Raw genomic sequence first — 17,116 nt, forward strand, 5'->3', positions numbered from 1 at the left:
GTGTTCAGGCCATGTTTGTAGCTGTTTGACACAGCTCCATCCTGCCTGCCTTTCTGTCTTTCTTTCTTTTCTTTTTTTTTCTCTCTTTTTTGGTCTCAGTTAGTGTCCTTGGATTTGGCCTCTACCCAGTTTTTCTCTCTTTAATAAAATTTTCCTTACTATTCATATAAAGAGAAACAAAGTTAAATTTGATCGCTGGAATATCCACTAAAATATTTTAGCGCTGAATTCCAACTTACAATTCATACCAAACCCTGGAAAAAGTATCTCCAACTGAGGTACCTTTATTAGAAAAATATTCTACTAGTTCTCTCTTTCCATATTTTTGCCAGATACTCATAGTCATAGCAAGCTGCCAAAGGCACCTTTTTCTTTTCCCCCAGTGTGTGGATACTGGGATTATACAGACTGCTTCAAAGATTGTCTTATTTTCAAAGAGTAGAAGGAACAATATCTCTTACCAGCCAAATTATACTGGGAAGAATGGGTTCAAAACATGAAATAAGAATGGCTTCCAAAGAGTAAGATAATTTGCAAGATCAAAATAAGCTCAATATTACGGAAGACATCAAGAGGCATCAAGAACTATATTTTGTGCCATGTGATTTTTAGGAAATCCTAACCTGAGTTCCAAAACAACAATAAAGTGGAAAGAGACTAAGGAGCTATTTGGATATAAGAACTATTTTGGAACTGGTTAAAGAAAATATCATAACAAAAAATACCAATTAAGTTTTGTTCTCTACAAACTTTGAACTCAGTCAGCAAACACTGTATTAGTTTACTCAGTTTGGAAAACAATGTGCCATTCCAGGATTGAAATAGATAAACAAAACGCCGTCCATCAGGTATCCATGACTCTAATATTATGATATAATTTCATTATTTACTGCTTGTTTATGATCCATTCAAAGTGGAGCAGACCACTAGATGGTCTAATTTCTAGTACGTATTTGGATGTGTGGTTGCAGGTTAACTATCGATATGTGTGAACATCATCATAATCATTTGTAAAACATCATTAGCATCAACATTGCCATCCATCATGGCTCAGTGGTAGACACCGTGTGTCTCAAATCTGAGGTCATGGGTTTGAGAACCCATGTGTGTGTGGGTGCATGCAGGTTTCTCACCTTTCAAAAAGGAAAAATTATCATCACCATCATCATCACCACAACTATCATCATCATGTTCACCGCGATCACCATCACCATCACCAAAGGGGGGGGGGGGGTTGGAGCGAGGGGGCAATCTCCCTTGCTTGGAGGTGGAGGTGGCAACGAGGAATTATTTTATTTCTTTTCATTCATGTATTTCCAATCTACTTCATATCCTTCGGTGATTTTGCATCTGTGCATTTGTGCTTGTGCAATGTTGACAGGAGATGGCTCCAATAAGAAGTGAAATTGATTAGGTTAGAACTGTTTAAGGACCTGAAAAAAGGACGGAAGGTAGGCCCAAAAAGGACTTCGGTGAGAAGGAATGTTAGGGATTGTTCACTCACCAGTCACCATTGATGGGGCATTTAGAATTGCCTGAGAAGGAATATTAGGGATTGTTCACTCACCAAACCCAAATAGCTGGACAAGACCATGATGATGGTGGTGAGAATGATGAGGATGAAAAACACATCCGGTCCTCTATGAGGGTGCCCAATCTCAAATATATCAAGGTGACCATGTCTCACAAGTCACACCTTGTGTTTTTCTGACACCAACACATCCAAAGCCATAAATGAAAATGGGTAAAGATGTTAAAGTCATTTTTTTTGCATTCCACGAGAAATGCAGGAGCCATTTGATGGCCACCACTCAGGCAACTGTCCTTTTCGTCAATATATATTTCAGTTGTCTGCCACCAACACACGCATCCTTGTCAACTAAGTTATCCGATAACAGTATTACCGGCCGCCCGTAACATGTAACGGTTCCCACCATTACTGTTAAGCAACTGTTTTTAAATACCTTGATGTTGACACGCACAGCCATAACACATGTAACTATGAGACACCATTATAAAAAATATAAATAAAAAAACTGCCAAGTTGGTCGTGTGACATTAAAAAGCAGCAGTCACTTGATGACTGACAAAGCAAGGATATTTTCCTCTTATCTATACCAACTCCAGTATCAAATGAGACAAATCAAGAATCCAAGGCCAGTGAAAAGATATTGAAAACTTGGGCATATAACTACCATCGCTGGCAGTGTTGGGTTGCTAATGCTTTCCTCAAATTTTCATTATGCACTCTACAGTCTACACAACTCCCAACAGATGCTTCTTCGAAGTTCAGAAAGTGGAGTCCATGAATAATGAATTCCATGATCAATAGTCACTAGTTCCGTCATCGGAGCAAGGAGTTGAATGAAATTGATCTGAAGGGTTGAATAGAATAAGAAAATGTCAAAGAGAACTAAAATGCCAAAGAAAACTAGAAGCTACATCTCACTCCCACAGGAGGATTCTTTTTTCTTTTCTTTCTTCCTTTTTTTTCTCTTTTTTGACCCACCCCACAGTATTCATAAATAATGATCGGAAATACATAAAATTCCCATGGCAGGAATGTTCCATGACATTTCAATAGGCTATTTATAAAACTGGTGGAAAATCTTACCAGGAATTAATGGTATCCAACTCAAAAAGGGAATAGACACCCTAAAATCTTGTGCCCACCACTCAGCACCTAAAAGAAAGAGATCATAAAACATATCATTCAATGTTGAAAACTTGAAACAGAGAGTTTTGGAATGCTTTTTTCTTTGGAAGAGCAATGCATATTAAGTTATTAACAAATCTTTTGAACAAGTAGAACCAGAATTTTAAATTAAATATACTTGCTGGAAGACACATGATGGTTCAGTGGCATACCGACTATGGCCGTAAAGAAATGGCACATGTAAATCAGCATCAGACCTTCCGTGGGTCCATTTATTTCTGGAAGGACAAGGGTATTTGTGAAAAAGCTGGAGGAATACAATTCAGATCAGTAAATATGCGAACAAAACTCCCAGCAGTAAGAATAATTCAAATTGAAATTCGTGGCACTGATTATCTGTTTAGAGGAAACTTACTAAGTATGCATTACAAGTTCCTTGTTAACTACATGCAGCTATTCAGTAGGTATTGTTATCCACGAGCCTCTTTCTTTCTTCTTCTATTTAAAATCAAATTTGGCAGTCTAGAAATGCTCCTTCATCAATTGAAGGATACAGTACTTTCTTTTTTTTTTGGTAGAGGTGGATACAGTACAATTTAAATACAACTACAAACAAATGTCCACTGAGAAATATACCATGAAGCCAATCAGGAACCATTAACCTAAGAACTTGGAAGTTTTAGGGTGTTTGTCTTTTTTTCTAATGCATGGCTCACCAGATGATTGGATCAGCCTGATTGTAGGGGTGTCCATTTTCATTGCGGGGCAACCCTGCAGGATGGCTTGGATGCCATACAAACACTACGGTGGACCCCATATATAGCTAGTAGTGTTTTTATACCATCGACAACTAGTTGCAGGAGTCATTAACATGCTTGCATGTATACAAGCATGCATACCTTCTTTTTTAAAGAATTCACATTCATAACATATACGAGGAAATCATACAAAATGCAAGAAAGAATGTTCATAAGTAACAGTCTTTCCAATAAATTTCAACCAAATCTTGTCATAATCAAAGGTGGACATTTAAGTAAACCTGACAAGTGAATTACTAGCCTTACGATAACTTACTGTTCCCATGTCGCAAAATAAAATGGAACAGCTGAAATAATCCAGAACCAGAATGTGTTCCTTCCACACATAGCAGTGCTTCCAAAAGCCAAGCTTTCAAACTGAGAAACAGTCAATGAGCATGTTTCGAGTGGAAACAGAAACTTCAGTGGAAAATGGCAGATAAGGATAAGAAGGACAAACTTACCGCACAAGCAAGCGCATCGCATCCTGCATAAAATTTGAAAAGCTCAAGAAATATATTTAACTAATCTTATGAACTCATTAAGGAGAACTCCATGAAATAAGGGAATCACCATGATCGAAAAGCTCCCCCAATGGACTGGATGAATTTGTCCGCCTTGCTTGCTTCCCATCAACAGCATCAAAAGTCTAGTGTGCAGTCCGAAAATTATCAGAGGAGAATAAAGCAATTTTATGCACATATATGAAAACGTTCATAAAGGAAAGATCACATAAAAAATGGCATGAAATAATGCATTCAGAAAACAAGATTTTCCATCTCAAGTCGTCAGGATGACACAGAACAGTTTCAGTTATTTTCAGACCATAAAGGTCATATAAATCCAGAATAAAGGGGCTTGAAATCATTCATATCAGATAGTCCCTTAGATTTTCTAAGTGAAGTTAAAAACTAAAGAAGATGGGAATGATAGGTTAGCAGGTTCACAGTTACTACTTATTAGAAGAATGAAACAAATAATATAGATGATCAACTCATCAGCTCAAATCTGCTACCAAGAATGGCCATTAGTATGCAAGGAGTGCAGATCATGACAGTCAAAATGTCCATCATTTCATGTGCAATGAAGATTGGAGACTGCTCCGGTGAGAGGGGAACACTGATCAGGGTGGTTAAATAACCTGAAAGGGGGGGTGGGGGGAAGGGGGGGGGGTGGGTGAAAGGCCCAAAAGGGACTTGGAAAAGAGGTACTGAGAAGAGACATGAAGGCTTATTAACTTATCAGAGGGTGGACCTTCGTACTGATTGGCAAATCAGGATTCGTAAAGCCGAAACCAAATGGAGACAACACTCTTATGATGATGACTATGACAATGATGATGGTGGTGGCCACCACAAATTTTCAACTGGCCAATGGCAGGATCCCAGGGGATCTGTTTCAAGAAAAATACATTGAGACCTTAGTTGCCAGATCCTCCTAACTAGGTGCAGCTACCACTTCAAATTGCACTTCAGGTTCGCAGCACTGGCACCGCTTCCTAGACATTTATACTTGATAATGTTTTAAAACAAATGCTTTCCCACTCCTGCGCCCAAGGTTTTTGCTGCTTCCTTCACAATTCATACAACCTATAATTATTTTTGAGGGATTATGAATAAATTTTATTGAAAACAGCTTGACAAAGTCAAGACAGAATACATCCAACAAAAAGGTTTACACTTCATGCAACCTATAATGAAGACTCAAAGTAACAAATGCATGAAGAAGAGCCAAAAGAAGCCAAAAAAAAAACTCCACTACTAATTAACAGTTTGATTTGAGATAGGTGGCCATTATTTAACTTTCGCTAAACTATACTATATTACCTTAAAGAAACGAGAGTGGATTGATGGGCCGACCATGAGTGGCAGCCAATCATGCAAGAGAATGTAAATGTCAGATTTCTGGATCTCAAAGTTGGGCATGAACACTTGGATCCAAGACCAATTGCTCATATTTGACACCTTCCTCATGCACAAAAGCTTTCTAATTCAGATTATCATATATCTTGTTTGTAAACACGAAGCAAGGCACTATCTCTTGTTGAAAACAAAGTTAAAACGGCTCAACCTTTTTTGCACAAAGTGTATGCTAGAGGAAGCAGGTGTCGTCTAAGGGTCTATCTGGTTACCATCAAACTGCTATCTGGATGGATGGCCATTAAAGTGCCTTTACATGGTTTTTCAAGCACTTTTGGGCTATGACTCCAATAAAATTGGTGATGGGACCATCCAAGCTTCGCCCATTGACAACCCTACCTAAATGTGCCACCATACATCTTCAAGTACCCCACATGTACCAAATGTGCCACTGTATACCTTCAAGTGGTCATGTGTGCCACTATCAATCTAAAAGGACCCCACATGTCCACATGTGCCATGTATGCAAGCGTGTCATGTGTGCTTATCAATCCATCCCGATTACGAAGTGGTTAACAAACAACATTCGAGACAACAAAATAGCCTATCCATGAAAACCTATCCAGATTCCAGACAAGCCTTAATTGGACAGATGTTACCAGAATAGCTTATCTAGATAGAACTTTGATGGTAACCAAATGGGCCTTAAATGTCGGAAAGTGTTGAAGCATAGAAAGCAGGAGAGGGTGCAAGATACTGAATCAATAAAGAGAGTGAGACAGACACCTCTGATAGAAGGTTTCTGCACCCAAAACCTTGACTCACATGTAGCCAAAGAATCCACCACACAGTTTGCCTTTCAAAGACTTTAGGCATCCCTAATCACCTTGATGCCATCTAGACTCAAGCAGTCTCCTTTGAAGCCTCAAGAATATTCCAACGGAGAGCATCTTTTTTAATGGATCTTTTTGCCAGGTCACCCTTCATGATTAATAGGACACTTCTCTAGTATATCACAGTAAGCACCATAAGTCAAAATGAAGAGCTTGGCCCCAGCAATAGCAACAGAACCATGCTTAGTGGGTCCATGAAACAAGGGTACACCATCAAGAAATGGACATAGAAGCCCAAACATGGATCTATTGGTCCAATATTTCCTCAGCTTCACACATCATTTGCGATTCATGAAACTTGACAGGGGCTTTATGTCTGATTCATGAACCAGGACAACACTCGTAACCATATGTTCAAGGAAAAAAAAAATGTGTTTGAAATCCATTGCATTTAGACGAAAGTTCATTGACACCAATCAAATTTTATCTATTTCAGCTACAAAGTTCAGCATCTCCAGTAGACATTAAACAGATGGCCACATGACCATACTTCGAGTCAGGTTGACAGCACAGGGAGCTCATCAAATGCCACTAGAGGCATTGGGGGTACACCCTACATGTTGCTAAGGCAATTCAGTAGGTCCAATAGTGAATGTCGAATAGACTTAAATCACCATTTGAACTAGCCCAACCCTTAAATTGATGGAGCAAAAAAACGCAACAATGCTCATTCAATAAGTGAACATTCATTTTATAGATGGTCAGGACAATCCGATAAAGACAATTTTGATTAGATCCAGATTGCAAAAAGAATAGATCGAGATATATAAACCCATGACATATGAAATGATGACAAGCTATATATAGTTGAACTCTTGCATGCAGGCACATAAATGTACAGGCAAGCAAAGTGACATGCACAATTGCACTGCTCCGAGAAAAGGAGCTCCAACAAACCTGATATAAGAAGAGAAGCAATCCATGTGCGACATGCACCCATCTTGGGGGAGCTGTATCCAACCGAGGTGAATATATCTGCAATGGCCAAGGAAAAGTTCAAGGAATGAAAGTGCAAAAGAGGAATCATCAGTAGCCTAAGATTTCAGATAATGACACCTGCTCACATATTCAGCTAGAAAACATACCTCACCAACAAACCATATTAAAAAAGTGTGGAATGGCTAAAGCCGAATGTTAAAGGGCAGCGTGCATCAGTACAAACATGAAAATGTGCTTAGATCGATAACAGCTACTCTTTAAGTGCCCAGACCCAATTGATGCGATCAGCTCTCCAGACTCATTGTAACACTACAGTAGCGTGCTACAATAACACAATAGATTTTAGCATGGTGCTTTGTTGAGTAGAGGTTATTAGGAGTCTTTTCTTCATTGTTCTCTCATATTTTAGGACAGTCCAGATGTATTTAGTGGTTTAGATATATTCAAAATCTGTCCCTTGATTACTCATTATTTTTAGTAGTCCAGATCGATATGTATTTAGAAAAGGTAGTTAAGGCCAAAGAGGAATCATTGTATAGAGGTCTATACATATATATATATATATGGGTACCCATAATGCATGACAGTATTTCGAATTGAAATAAAGATTAACTTTTTTCTTTATTTCCTGAAATGGGAGTATGATGCCAAAAAACCTATTGGTTGGCTACTTCAGGCCTTGTGTGAAGTGACTCTGATGCGGACATCAGACCATTCAAAGTGTATCAACGCAGGAGGCGTGCGTTACATATGTCAATGTGGTTAGATGACGGGTACGAGTCGGGTCTGTATAAGTAAAAGACCTTATGCATGTGCTCCTGACATGTGTAAGTTGCTTAAAGGAGATATTTGGACCGTTGGATTGAGACGATGGCGTGATCGGACCGTTGGATCATCACAACCCACTTTCATTGTGCTATCATTGGGGCTCATTGGGCATCTTGGATTTGAGTTTATCTTATGAATATTTTATTTATTTGAGTTTTAAGATAGCGTGCACACAATTTTTTGTGCAAATTTCTTTTTTTGTAATTTTTTTAGTAGGGGTATTTTGGTCATTTAGTATAATTACGAATTTATAAGGGTGTTTTGCCTTAAACCTAACAATGCTATGTTATGTTTATGAAAAGAAAGAGAGCTTTGCTTCTTCAAGACCAGATGATCCCGTATTCGACTTCCAATGATTGGAGGAGAGCATGAAGCCCAGGGAAGTGATTTCCCATCTTCTTCCTCTCCTGCTTTCTTTTCTCAAGGTACTCTATTCTTTAAACCTTTTTTCATCCTTTTCTTCTAAATTCTCTAGACTTAGAAGCCAATCCCTTTTCTTTTTAACCCAAATATTTAGATCTTGGAAGATTTTCATCCCTGCATTTATATATTTTGACCTTCTTCCAATCCCATCACCAGAAGCCTTAGATTTGAAGAACCATCAAAAAAAAATTTCCTGAATTTTTTAGATTTCCCAATCCAGAAATTTCTTATTTCCCGGATTAGAAAATCCATTTGGATCGTTAGACAGACCTATTGCAAGACGAAAGTCTTATCTTTCACCGGATCCGACTAAATTTAGATTTTAAGGTTCAATACAACGTGTTTGTGAAGGATGGCCATGATCATTGTTGCATTCTCCTTATTTCCTTCGGGAAGGAAATAGAGTTTCCCAACAAACCCTCCTTCCCACGTTTGTGATAACCTAAACAATAGGAAAGTGAGAGAAGGTGCATTTCCAACATACGAAATTTTTCTACAAAATCTCCAAATTATTTTCTCACCTTCCACCCTGAAAACGCACCTTTCCTTTCCTGGCCCGTCTCATTATTTCTCGTCACTAGTACAACCTTTGATGCAGGACACGTGATTTAATGCTAGCATGCAACGTGGAGATTATGAAAGAGTCCGTAAAGTAATTCAATTAACAAAATATGCTAACCTACCAATTAATTAAGAGTAAACAATAGGAAATAAAATCTGATTTAACCTAAATCACAAGTTCGCTTGCTAAGAAATCACATAAATCAATTAAAACTACGACCAATGGAAGGATAGAACTTCCAATTTAGCATAGGCACGTTCCACACTCAATGAACAGATTTATAGGTTTTATGATTATGGTTAGGAAGGGGAAAATCTGAAATATAGAGAATTATTGTTCCTGGGAATTGGGGATTTTGGAATTAAGGTTCTTAGAAATTGAGGAAAATAAGAAATTGAAGATCTAGGGTTTAGAAGGTTGTAATGGAAGGGAAAAGAGGAAGACAAGAGAAGAAGAAAATACCTTTCGAAGAGGAGAAGAAGGATGTAAGACAAAGAATACCTTTTGAAGAAGAGGAAGAGGAAAGATGTACTTTGAAATCCACCACCAAACAAGCTTCTACCCTTCCACAATTTAATTGGAAGGGAGAGTTTTTTTAAATAAAAAACCCTGGAAAATAAGGATAAAAATTCCTTCATACAAGAGAGCTCTACTCTTCTTCTTCTTTTTTTTTCTTCTCAATAACACCACTAGGGTTAGAACTCCCCCCCTGTGCTTTTATAATAAAAAATTCAGAATTAAAATCCAACATAATTACAACTATGACACTCACTTAAGTGGCCCATCGTCCAAAATAAGAAAACTAAAACATATATTATCTATCTCAACCATCAAATAATTCCTAAAAATACCAAAAACCATAAAGAAAGCAAGATCAGAGTCTTAGGGGCCCAGATCTAAAAAGATCTCATGGCCGGATAGCCTGATTGACAAGATCCAACGGTCGGATCGACATGAAATAGAAATCTTATAACTAAAATAGTCTCCTAAGCAGCCCACATGCATCATCCCAAGGTGGGGTCTTCCTGATGCACATCCAATGCATGTGGGTTCTTCAAAACAGTCCGGCGGGCCCCATCTGGAACTCGCCTCCCATCCACAAAGAAAGTTGTGCTGATGTGAGTGGTCGTCTCCGTATCTGGTATACTCGAGTAGGTCCTCTAATGTCCCCATCAACATCTTTAGAGTAAGATTTTTATGCAACCATGTGTGTGGGGTCCACTATCACATCTTTATAAAATCCACTCGATCCATCATGCGAACCCCCTCCTCATCTTGGCTGGGCTCATCATATGAATGGATTGGATGATTTATACAGAACACTATGGGACCCACATACAATATTGTAGATTTTAACAATGGGCATTCCCATTCCAACTGTCCCGTGGCGTGCGACCCACTTATGTTTTGGATCAGTCTGATTTTTTTTGGCAATAGGGGTGAACTTAAAGGGCCACACTTTACGGACAAAGTGGATGTGCGACCTCCATCACCATGGAACTCACACACCTAATTATAGCATAATCTTATTTTACAGTAGTCATAGAGGATTGGCCTCTTTGTTTGGAAGATGTATATATGCAAATGGATTGCATGGTGACTAGAGTTGTACACGAACCAAGCTAGATCAGTTAACTCGCTCGAATCGACTCAGAAAAGCTCGACTCGACTCGGATCCAAACTGTATTCGAGCCAAGTCGAGACAGTTTTATTAAGCTCGAAAAATTTCGAGTCAAGTCTTAGCTGGACTGAGCTCGACTTGACTCGACTCGGTCTTGAGCTCAAACCCAACTCGGTTCTGCTCGACTTGATTTTTTCACCGAGTATATATATTTCAAAACATTTTAAAAAAAAAAAAAACCCCCAACCCACTCGAGTCTCAGCCGTTCTCCAGCAGCCGACCTTAAAAACCCTAACCCACTCCGACCTCCAGCGGCAGCGCCCGACCCAGACCCTATCAATCTCTCTCTTCTCATCTCTCTCTCTCACCGTACTCCAGTGCCCGAACGGCGACCACTCTCCTCTCCTCTCTTTCTCACTATTCTCCAGTGCCCGAACGGCGACCAGCGACTACTCTCCTATACTCTCTCTATTCTTCAGCATCCGCCTGGACGACCGGCAACTAAAAGATACTCTCCTCATCTCTCTATTCTCCAGCGTCCATCTAATTAGCGGACCCCACCCAACCATTGGCCTAGTGGCTATGGCCCAATCGGACGGTCGAACCCCACCCGAAAACTCGAACTTGGCTTGAACTGGACCGAGTTGCTGACCGAGCCAAGCCGAGATGCGAATCCAAGCTTGATGACCGAGCCGAGCCAAGTTCGAGCTGAGGTATCTTGCTGGCTAAGTCGAGCTGGGCAAAGCTCGACTCGGATCGACTCGTGTACCAAGCTCGACTCAGATCGACTCGTGTACACCTCTAATGGTGACCCTGACACTACGGACCTTTTGCGATGACCTGACGTGATGCAATTTGATTGCCCCACGTGCCGGTGTTAGATACCCATCAAGGAAAAAATTAAGGATTAAGCTCTAACAACTTTAATGTTTTAGCATTGTTAACAAAAATAGAATTTCGGCATACTGCATATGGAAAAATTCACATTTTGAAAATTCAATTTGCACATGTTTTTTGTGTCATAAACAACCTGAAACTAACACAACACCTAATCTTGAATCCCTTTCCAATGTGACACTTGCAATTGAAATAGTCCTGAATCACAATGCCAAGAGAAGTGTCTTCCGTGATAAAAGAAAGCTTCTTTATTCCATGAGTTCTATTGTTTACAAGAGTGATTTTATACTTCAGGTATCCTGTTAAGTAGAAAAAATTTAAGAGCATCCTGACAAATTCAATGCAATGCTTAAGAAAGGAAAATCAGCAGTTGGTAATCATGATTCTACTGTGAAACACCACCCACATACATTACCGGAATTTCACCACTAGAGCTTGCATGCACAATTTTTCTCAATTTGTAATCATATCAAGCTTTTGTATCAGCAACATATCACGCTACTTTACAGATCAAATACTAGAAATTGAGACGTCAATAACTATAAAATTAGGAAGAATAAATACAGTTACGCAATTCGAAGAAACTAATAATATGAGAAACCCCCACTTACATAGCCAAGAAGTGCTGAAATGAGTAGGAAAATGAAACCCGTCAGCGTGATCTGAAGCACAAATAGCAGCAACTGTTTAGTAAATAATCAACAAGAAAACTTATTCAAACATTTTAAATGTAAGTGTGAGAGAACAAGCTTATCAAAGAATGTCTTACCATATTTGGTCTGGAGAAGCACCCAAGTGTTTAAGCATAGAAACCAAAAGAAGGAAAAAAAAGAGAGAGATGTTAATGATTTTTTCAGTAAAGTGACTCTGAGAAAGTAGAGTGGCAAAGAAACAGTTAAGGGACTGGCATCAAACAAGTCCATTTAATAAGGTCAGTTAAATGATAATTGGTTAATAGTACTAAATTTAAGGTTCTAAAAGGGCATTACAAACTTTCAATATAACAAAAGCATATGTAGAACTGAATTCATTCACCGTCAAGAATTAAATAGTACAAGATTTTTGGAAAGATTGCAAGTGTAGAACAAAACCAGCTGAGCACTCAATCCTATAAGAAATGAACAAAAAGTATCGGGAACCTCCCTCCAAAGAAATATTATAAAGCCTATGTTGTATTTTGTGTTTTAAAATATGATTTTAAAACTTTTGGATGTTTCCAAATTTTTAGGCTGTGGCACGTGGCACATACGTGTGCATATCCGTGTGGATGTGCCCGTTCACTGAGAGAATACTCACATAGGTCCGAAGGGTTGCATCCCTTCTTTTGTTTTTAAAAGACATGTCTTTTCACACAAGTCCGAAGGACCGCACCCTTTCACCTTTTGTTTTGAAAAGTTGTGTTAGTTCAGGCCCAAGGTTCGCACCATTTGGGTTTAAACTCAGCAGTCACAACCTTTTTTAAAGGGTGTCTACTCAAAGTGCATAAATAGACTCATCATCTAGTTTTTATATAACAAAGAAAAGTCTAGTTTTGCTTTAATAGTGTGGTTTAATTTTTTTCTGATTTGGGTTAAGACTACGAGTGGTTCGAGCTCATGTACAGTGAGTGCATGGCTAGGACCAGGTGATAGTTGTTGTATCTTGGAGGTTGATTGCCCAGAGAATCTTGTTGCACATGGGATGCGGTCCAAAGAGGGCAAATTCGATTTCAAGCCAAGTAATTCCAAATCACACCTCGCCTTCTACAATTCAATAATTTCCTTTTTTTAAAAATTTTATATAGTTTAGATAGTTTTCCAAACACCAAATCCATCAATCTTGAAATCAAAATTTTTATTGAAAAACTATCTAGAACTATGGTTGTGTATGATTGCACTTCAACCATGCCACGTGTACGTTTAAAGAGTCACTATTTCTAGAATGGTGCAAATCTAACGAGTCTAGCCACTTGGGTACGGGCATATGAAGCCAACCAAAGTCAAAAACAATTGCCCACAAGGTGGTCGTGGTATTTTCTGATGGTCGGTTCTTTTTCATGTACGTATGGATATCTAGAAGAGAAAATGGGCAGTGTCTCCTAGTTCCGTGTCTTGTGATATGTCCATGGCATCCATGGCCAGTGCCCAGTTACATGAATTGTGCACTAGAGGTTCCTACTTAATGGGCCACTATACTGGATGTTTAAAATGGAAACTATTTTAATTTTAGGCCATTGATCATATGGTTAGGAGTAGGACTTTCCCATCTTTATTTTGTACTTCTTTATGGTGGGCAAATCCATGATAAGCGGTCCACTGCTGCATTTTCTCTGTAGAGAATATATATATATATATATATATATATATATATATAGAGAGAGAGAGAGAGAGAGAGAGAGAATAGATCAGATCTCTAGAAAATCTATCAGAAATTCAACATATCCGATCGTTCGCGTTCGCGTTCTCTGGGTTTAGTCCTGGTGTGCATGGGTGTTTCACTTTGAGAAAAGATGTGTTCTTGCTGTGTTGCCCTCCGTATCTGGGCTCTTTTCTTTTTGAAGACATTATATGATTATTTGTGTAGTATAAACGAAGGAAGGTTCCATACGTAAGAGTTTTGATTTTCATGCATGATTTCATATTTAGATCTGTTTTGTTTGTGGTACATTTTGAGTTTAAATGAATTGTGACCGACCACCTAGTTATTTACAAAAATTTGTTGTTCGTTGTTATTGTTCATTCGGTGTTTTTTGGAACACTGAATGCCCAGATTGTAGGGATTTTAGATGGAAGAAACATGCATTGTTTTTCATGCCACAAAAAAAAAGGTCACATAGAATGATTTTTGTAGTCCGACCACCAAACATACAGGTGGACCACACCTTTCCTTGATCCAGAGTGTTAACATGGTGGGCACCATCATGAATTGGTTATACCTTGAAAACTTCCCTATTGGAAATATGATGGGTAGATTTTCTCCTGCAGAATGTGAAGCATTGCCTAGATCATCCAACTGTTGAATAGACAGTGATGACTGTCCAATAAAAGTTTCATTTTACTGATGTGTCCATCTATAATGAGACGTACCAGATGAATGGTTGTGATCACAGAAAATAGGGGCCCACCTGTGTGGTTGCTAAGTCAAACAAAGACAAATGGCCACTTTGTTCCGTTGACTAAGCATCGTCTAAGTACATCATTGATCTTTGCCCAAGTATTGTAATGTATGTCAGTTTCTTGATGGCAAGTTGTGTTGGGTTTGATTGAATTATAATTGAAGGTCTTGCTGTAGTGTGATGGCAAATATTTTGGTTGAACAATATTATGTGGGAACATTTCTAACATGCTCAAGACATTCTTTGGAGTCATTCAACTTTTAAAGGCTCGGGGTTTGGAAAATTCAGATTTGCTTTTATTTATTTTGGTGAGAACCTTCTGTTATGGATTCAGAAGGTTTGTCAACAGTTACCATCAGTTTATTGCAGTCACTGTCTCTCATGGTTTAACCACATTAGTGACAAGCTGTTGATATTTATTTTCCTTTTGGGCCATGTTTCTTTTTCTTAGTTGGTAATATATCAACCTCAGTACAACTACAAATAGTATTTCAAATATGAACTAATGTGGACCTCAACTATAAATTAAAAACTACTATTCTCGCTGTAATACTTTGATGTGGATGTTAAGAACTTGGGTTCTTTCTTAAGCTGCACAATATTTTTCTGTTTCTTCTCATATTGTTGAATAAAGAATATATGCAGACTAAAGGCATTCCTCAAATGATTTTTTAATGTAAAAAGCATCATCTTATTGCATGCATAACCAATACACAATTAGAGTTTTCTGTATAGTGGCTCACCTAGAAGTGCCTAAAGATCAATATTAGTTCCACTATTTCAATGAAACTAATCCCCCTTGAATTTGAGGTGACACAGAAAATGAGAACAATGTCAGGCAGGATCCCCATTTACCACTTCTTTTCTGCAATCTCAAGTGACCCTAGTGACCCTTTCTCATCCTATTTTTGGTGGAGCACTTCTCAGAATGAGAAACTTAACAGGCCCGACCAAGTAGGCCTATCCATTAAAGCAGAGGATAGGAATCACCCAAATACATAACAACTCCGGATACACCTTTAACCAGAACACCAGCTATGAAGTTAGGCCCCCTAGGAAATTAAACTAAAAGTAGTGGATGACACAGCTACTCCTTCAATCCCACTAACCCTAAATAAATGCTTCTAGGAGCAAGGAGCAAGAAGCAAGGCACAAGGCTTAGAACCCAAGGCCCATGATACGGCACTTTCCAAATCACCTCCCACAATGGAATCAAGCAACACCATAGAAAATTGCTGCCCAGTTTTAATTGCTTCCAGATTTACGTACTCCTGACCTACCAGGATTTCCCAAAGAACTTCCACCCACATCGGAGAACAAGGACTTCGGTGTTCCTTTAATTAGGAAGTAACCCACAATTTGCAAATTTGCAATTACAATTCTGAGTCAAACTAGAAACTAATGTAATCAAAACTCAGAGACCAGTCCCTCAATGAGAATGCAAAGGGAGAAAATCAAAATTTGGTCATTTACAGCAACCAACAAGTACTTGCACTGTTGAATAGAGTTCACACAACTTGGCATATGCATAAGACAGCCCATAACATAGAATGCATGACCAAACAACTACCAGAAACCACGACCAAGATGAGTTCAAAGAAACATGCAATCTTCGCAACAGATGCAAATTGACTGTCAGATAACTGCTCATTTTAAAGAAAGCACTTACGGCATCCAAAGAGGAAAGATATGAACACATCTAGTCCAGAAGGGTTGTAACACATATTTCGCAAGATAGGACCTATCCACTCCGCTATACTTGTACTTATGCAAGGCAGCAATGCCATGATGGCCGATGTACCCCATTTCGCAACTCAAAACCTGGACTTTCAAGGGTAGTTACACACCTGCAATACTACCTGCTTAATTACAGAAAGAAAATGAGATGAATGTTGGACAATGTTGGATATTTCCATTCAACAACAACGTGAAAGCAATTTCCAGATGAAATAAGATGTGATGCTCGATTGAAAGAAACAGTGTTTTTTATTCAAACCGAGAAGCAGAAAGGGCAGGGCCCACCTTTTCTGTCATCTAAACCATTCATCTGATGGGCCAAACCCTTATATGTAACAACCCTTGTCAGATGATCCCAACCAGAAAAACAGAAATGGGAAATTACAACCGATGGTTCGCATTTAATGGCACCCAAATCAGACGTTAGGATCATCGGCTGAAGGAGATTCCCACAGGGACCCAAATCAACCACAGGCCCCACCAAATGAACGGATGAGATCACCAAAATGCAGGCCCCACGATGCACTATGCTTGGCCTAGCAATTGCTAGACGGAAGCATCATGCACTACAGATTCCTCCTTTCACAGCATGTGAAATTATCACTGAAACAATCGAAAGAAGTATAAAATAAAAGGAGAATAAAAGGAAAAAAAAAATATATCAAATTCAATCCCCTTTATAAATTATTCGAGTCATCGCCAATTTGAAAAAATATATATATAAAATGAGAAAAAAATGCGACGAATCAGATACTACATGTGACAAAAATGCGACGAACGTCGGAAAGAAAAAATGAGATCTGAAGAGAA

The 17,116-nt window shown here is 38.7% G+C and overlaps 1 protein-coding gene and 1 long non-coding RNA gene across 3 annotated transcripts in view; both read right to left on the bottom strand.

Annotated features, from left to right (window-relative positions):
- Positions 1–17,116, bottom strand: part of LOC131229750 (choline/ethanolaminephosphotransferase 1-like) — a 30,149-nt gene that overhangs the window by 12,888 nt on the left and 145 nt on the right. The window contains exons 2-10 of one of the 2 annotated variants that reach the window (XM_058225762.1): positions 16,239–16,428; positions 12,245–12,254; positions 12,087–12,137; positions 7,103–7,180; positions 4,027–4,102; positions 3,918–3,940; positions 3,731–3,831; positions 2,869–2,963; positions 2,615–2,683 (exon numbers count right to left, since the gene is read on the bottom strand). In XM_058225762.1, the coding sequence (XP_058081745.1) occupies positions 2,615–2,683; positions 2,869–2,963; positions 3,731–3,831; positions 3,918–3,940; positions 4,027–4,102; positions 7,103–7,180; positions 12,087–12,137; positions 12,245–12,254; positions 16,239–16,375 (640 nt within the window). In that variant the 5' untranslated portion in view covers positions 16,376–16,428. Of the gene's footprint in view, positions 1–2,614; positions 2,684–2,868; positions 2,964–3,730; positions 3,832–3,917; positions 3,941–4,026; positions 4,103–7,102; positions 7,181–12,086; positions 12,138–12,244; positions 12,263–16,238; positions 16,429–17,116 lie in introns of those variants that run through there. The other variant, XM_058225761.1, reaches the window with a different exon arrangement.
- Positions 67–2,608, bottom strand: LOC131229751 (uncharacterized). Its single transcript, XR_009163572.1, has 2 exons — positions 1,380–2,608; positions 67–1,133 (listed from the first exon to the last, which is right to left on the bottom strand). It is a non-coding gene; the product is annotated as an uncharacterized LOC131229751 (long non-coding RNA).

Source organism: Magnolia sinica, chromosome 16 (genome assembly GCF_029962835.1).
Source record: "Magnolia sinica isolate HGM2019 chromosome 16, MsV1, whole genome shotgun sequence".
NCBI lineage: Eukaryota > Viridiplantae > Streptophyta > Magnoliopsida > Magnoliales > Magnoliaceae > Magnolia > Magnolia sinica.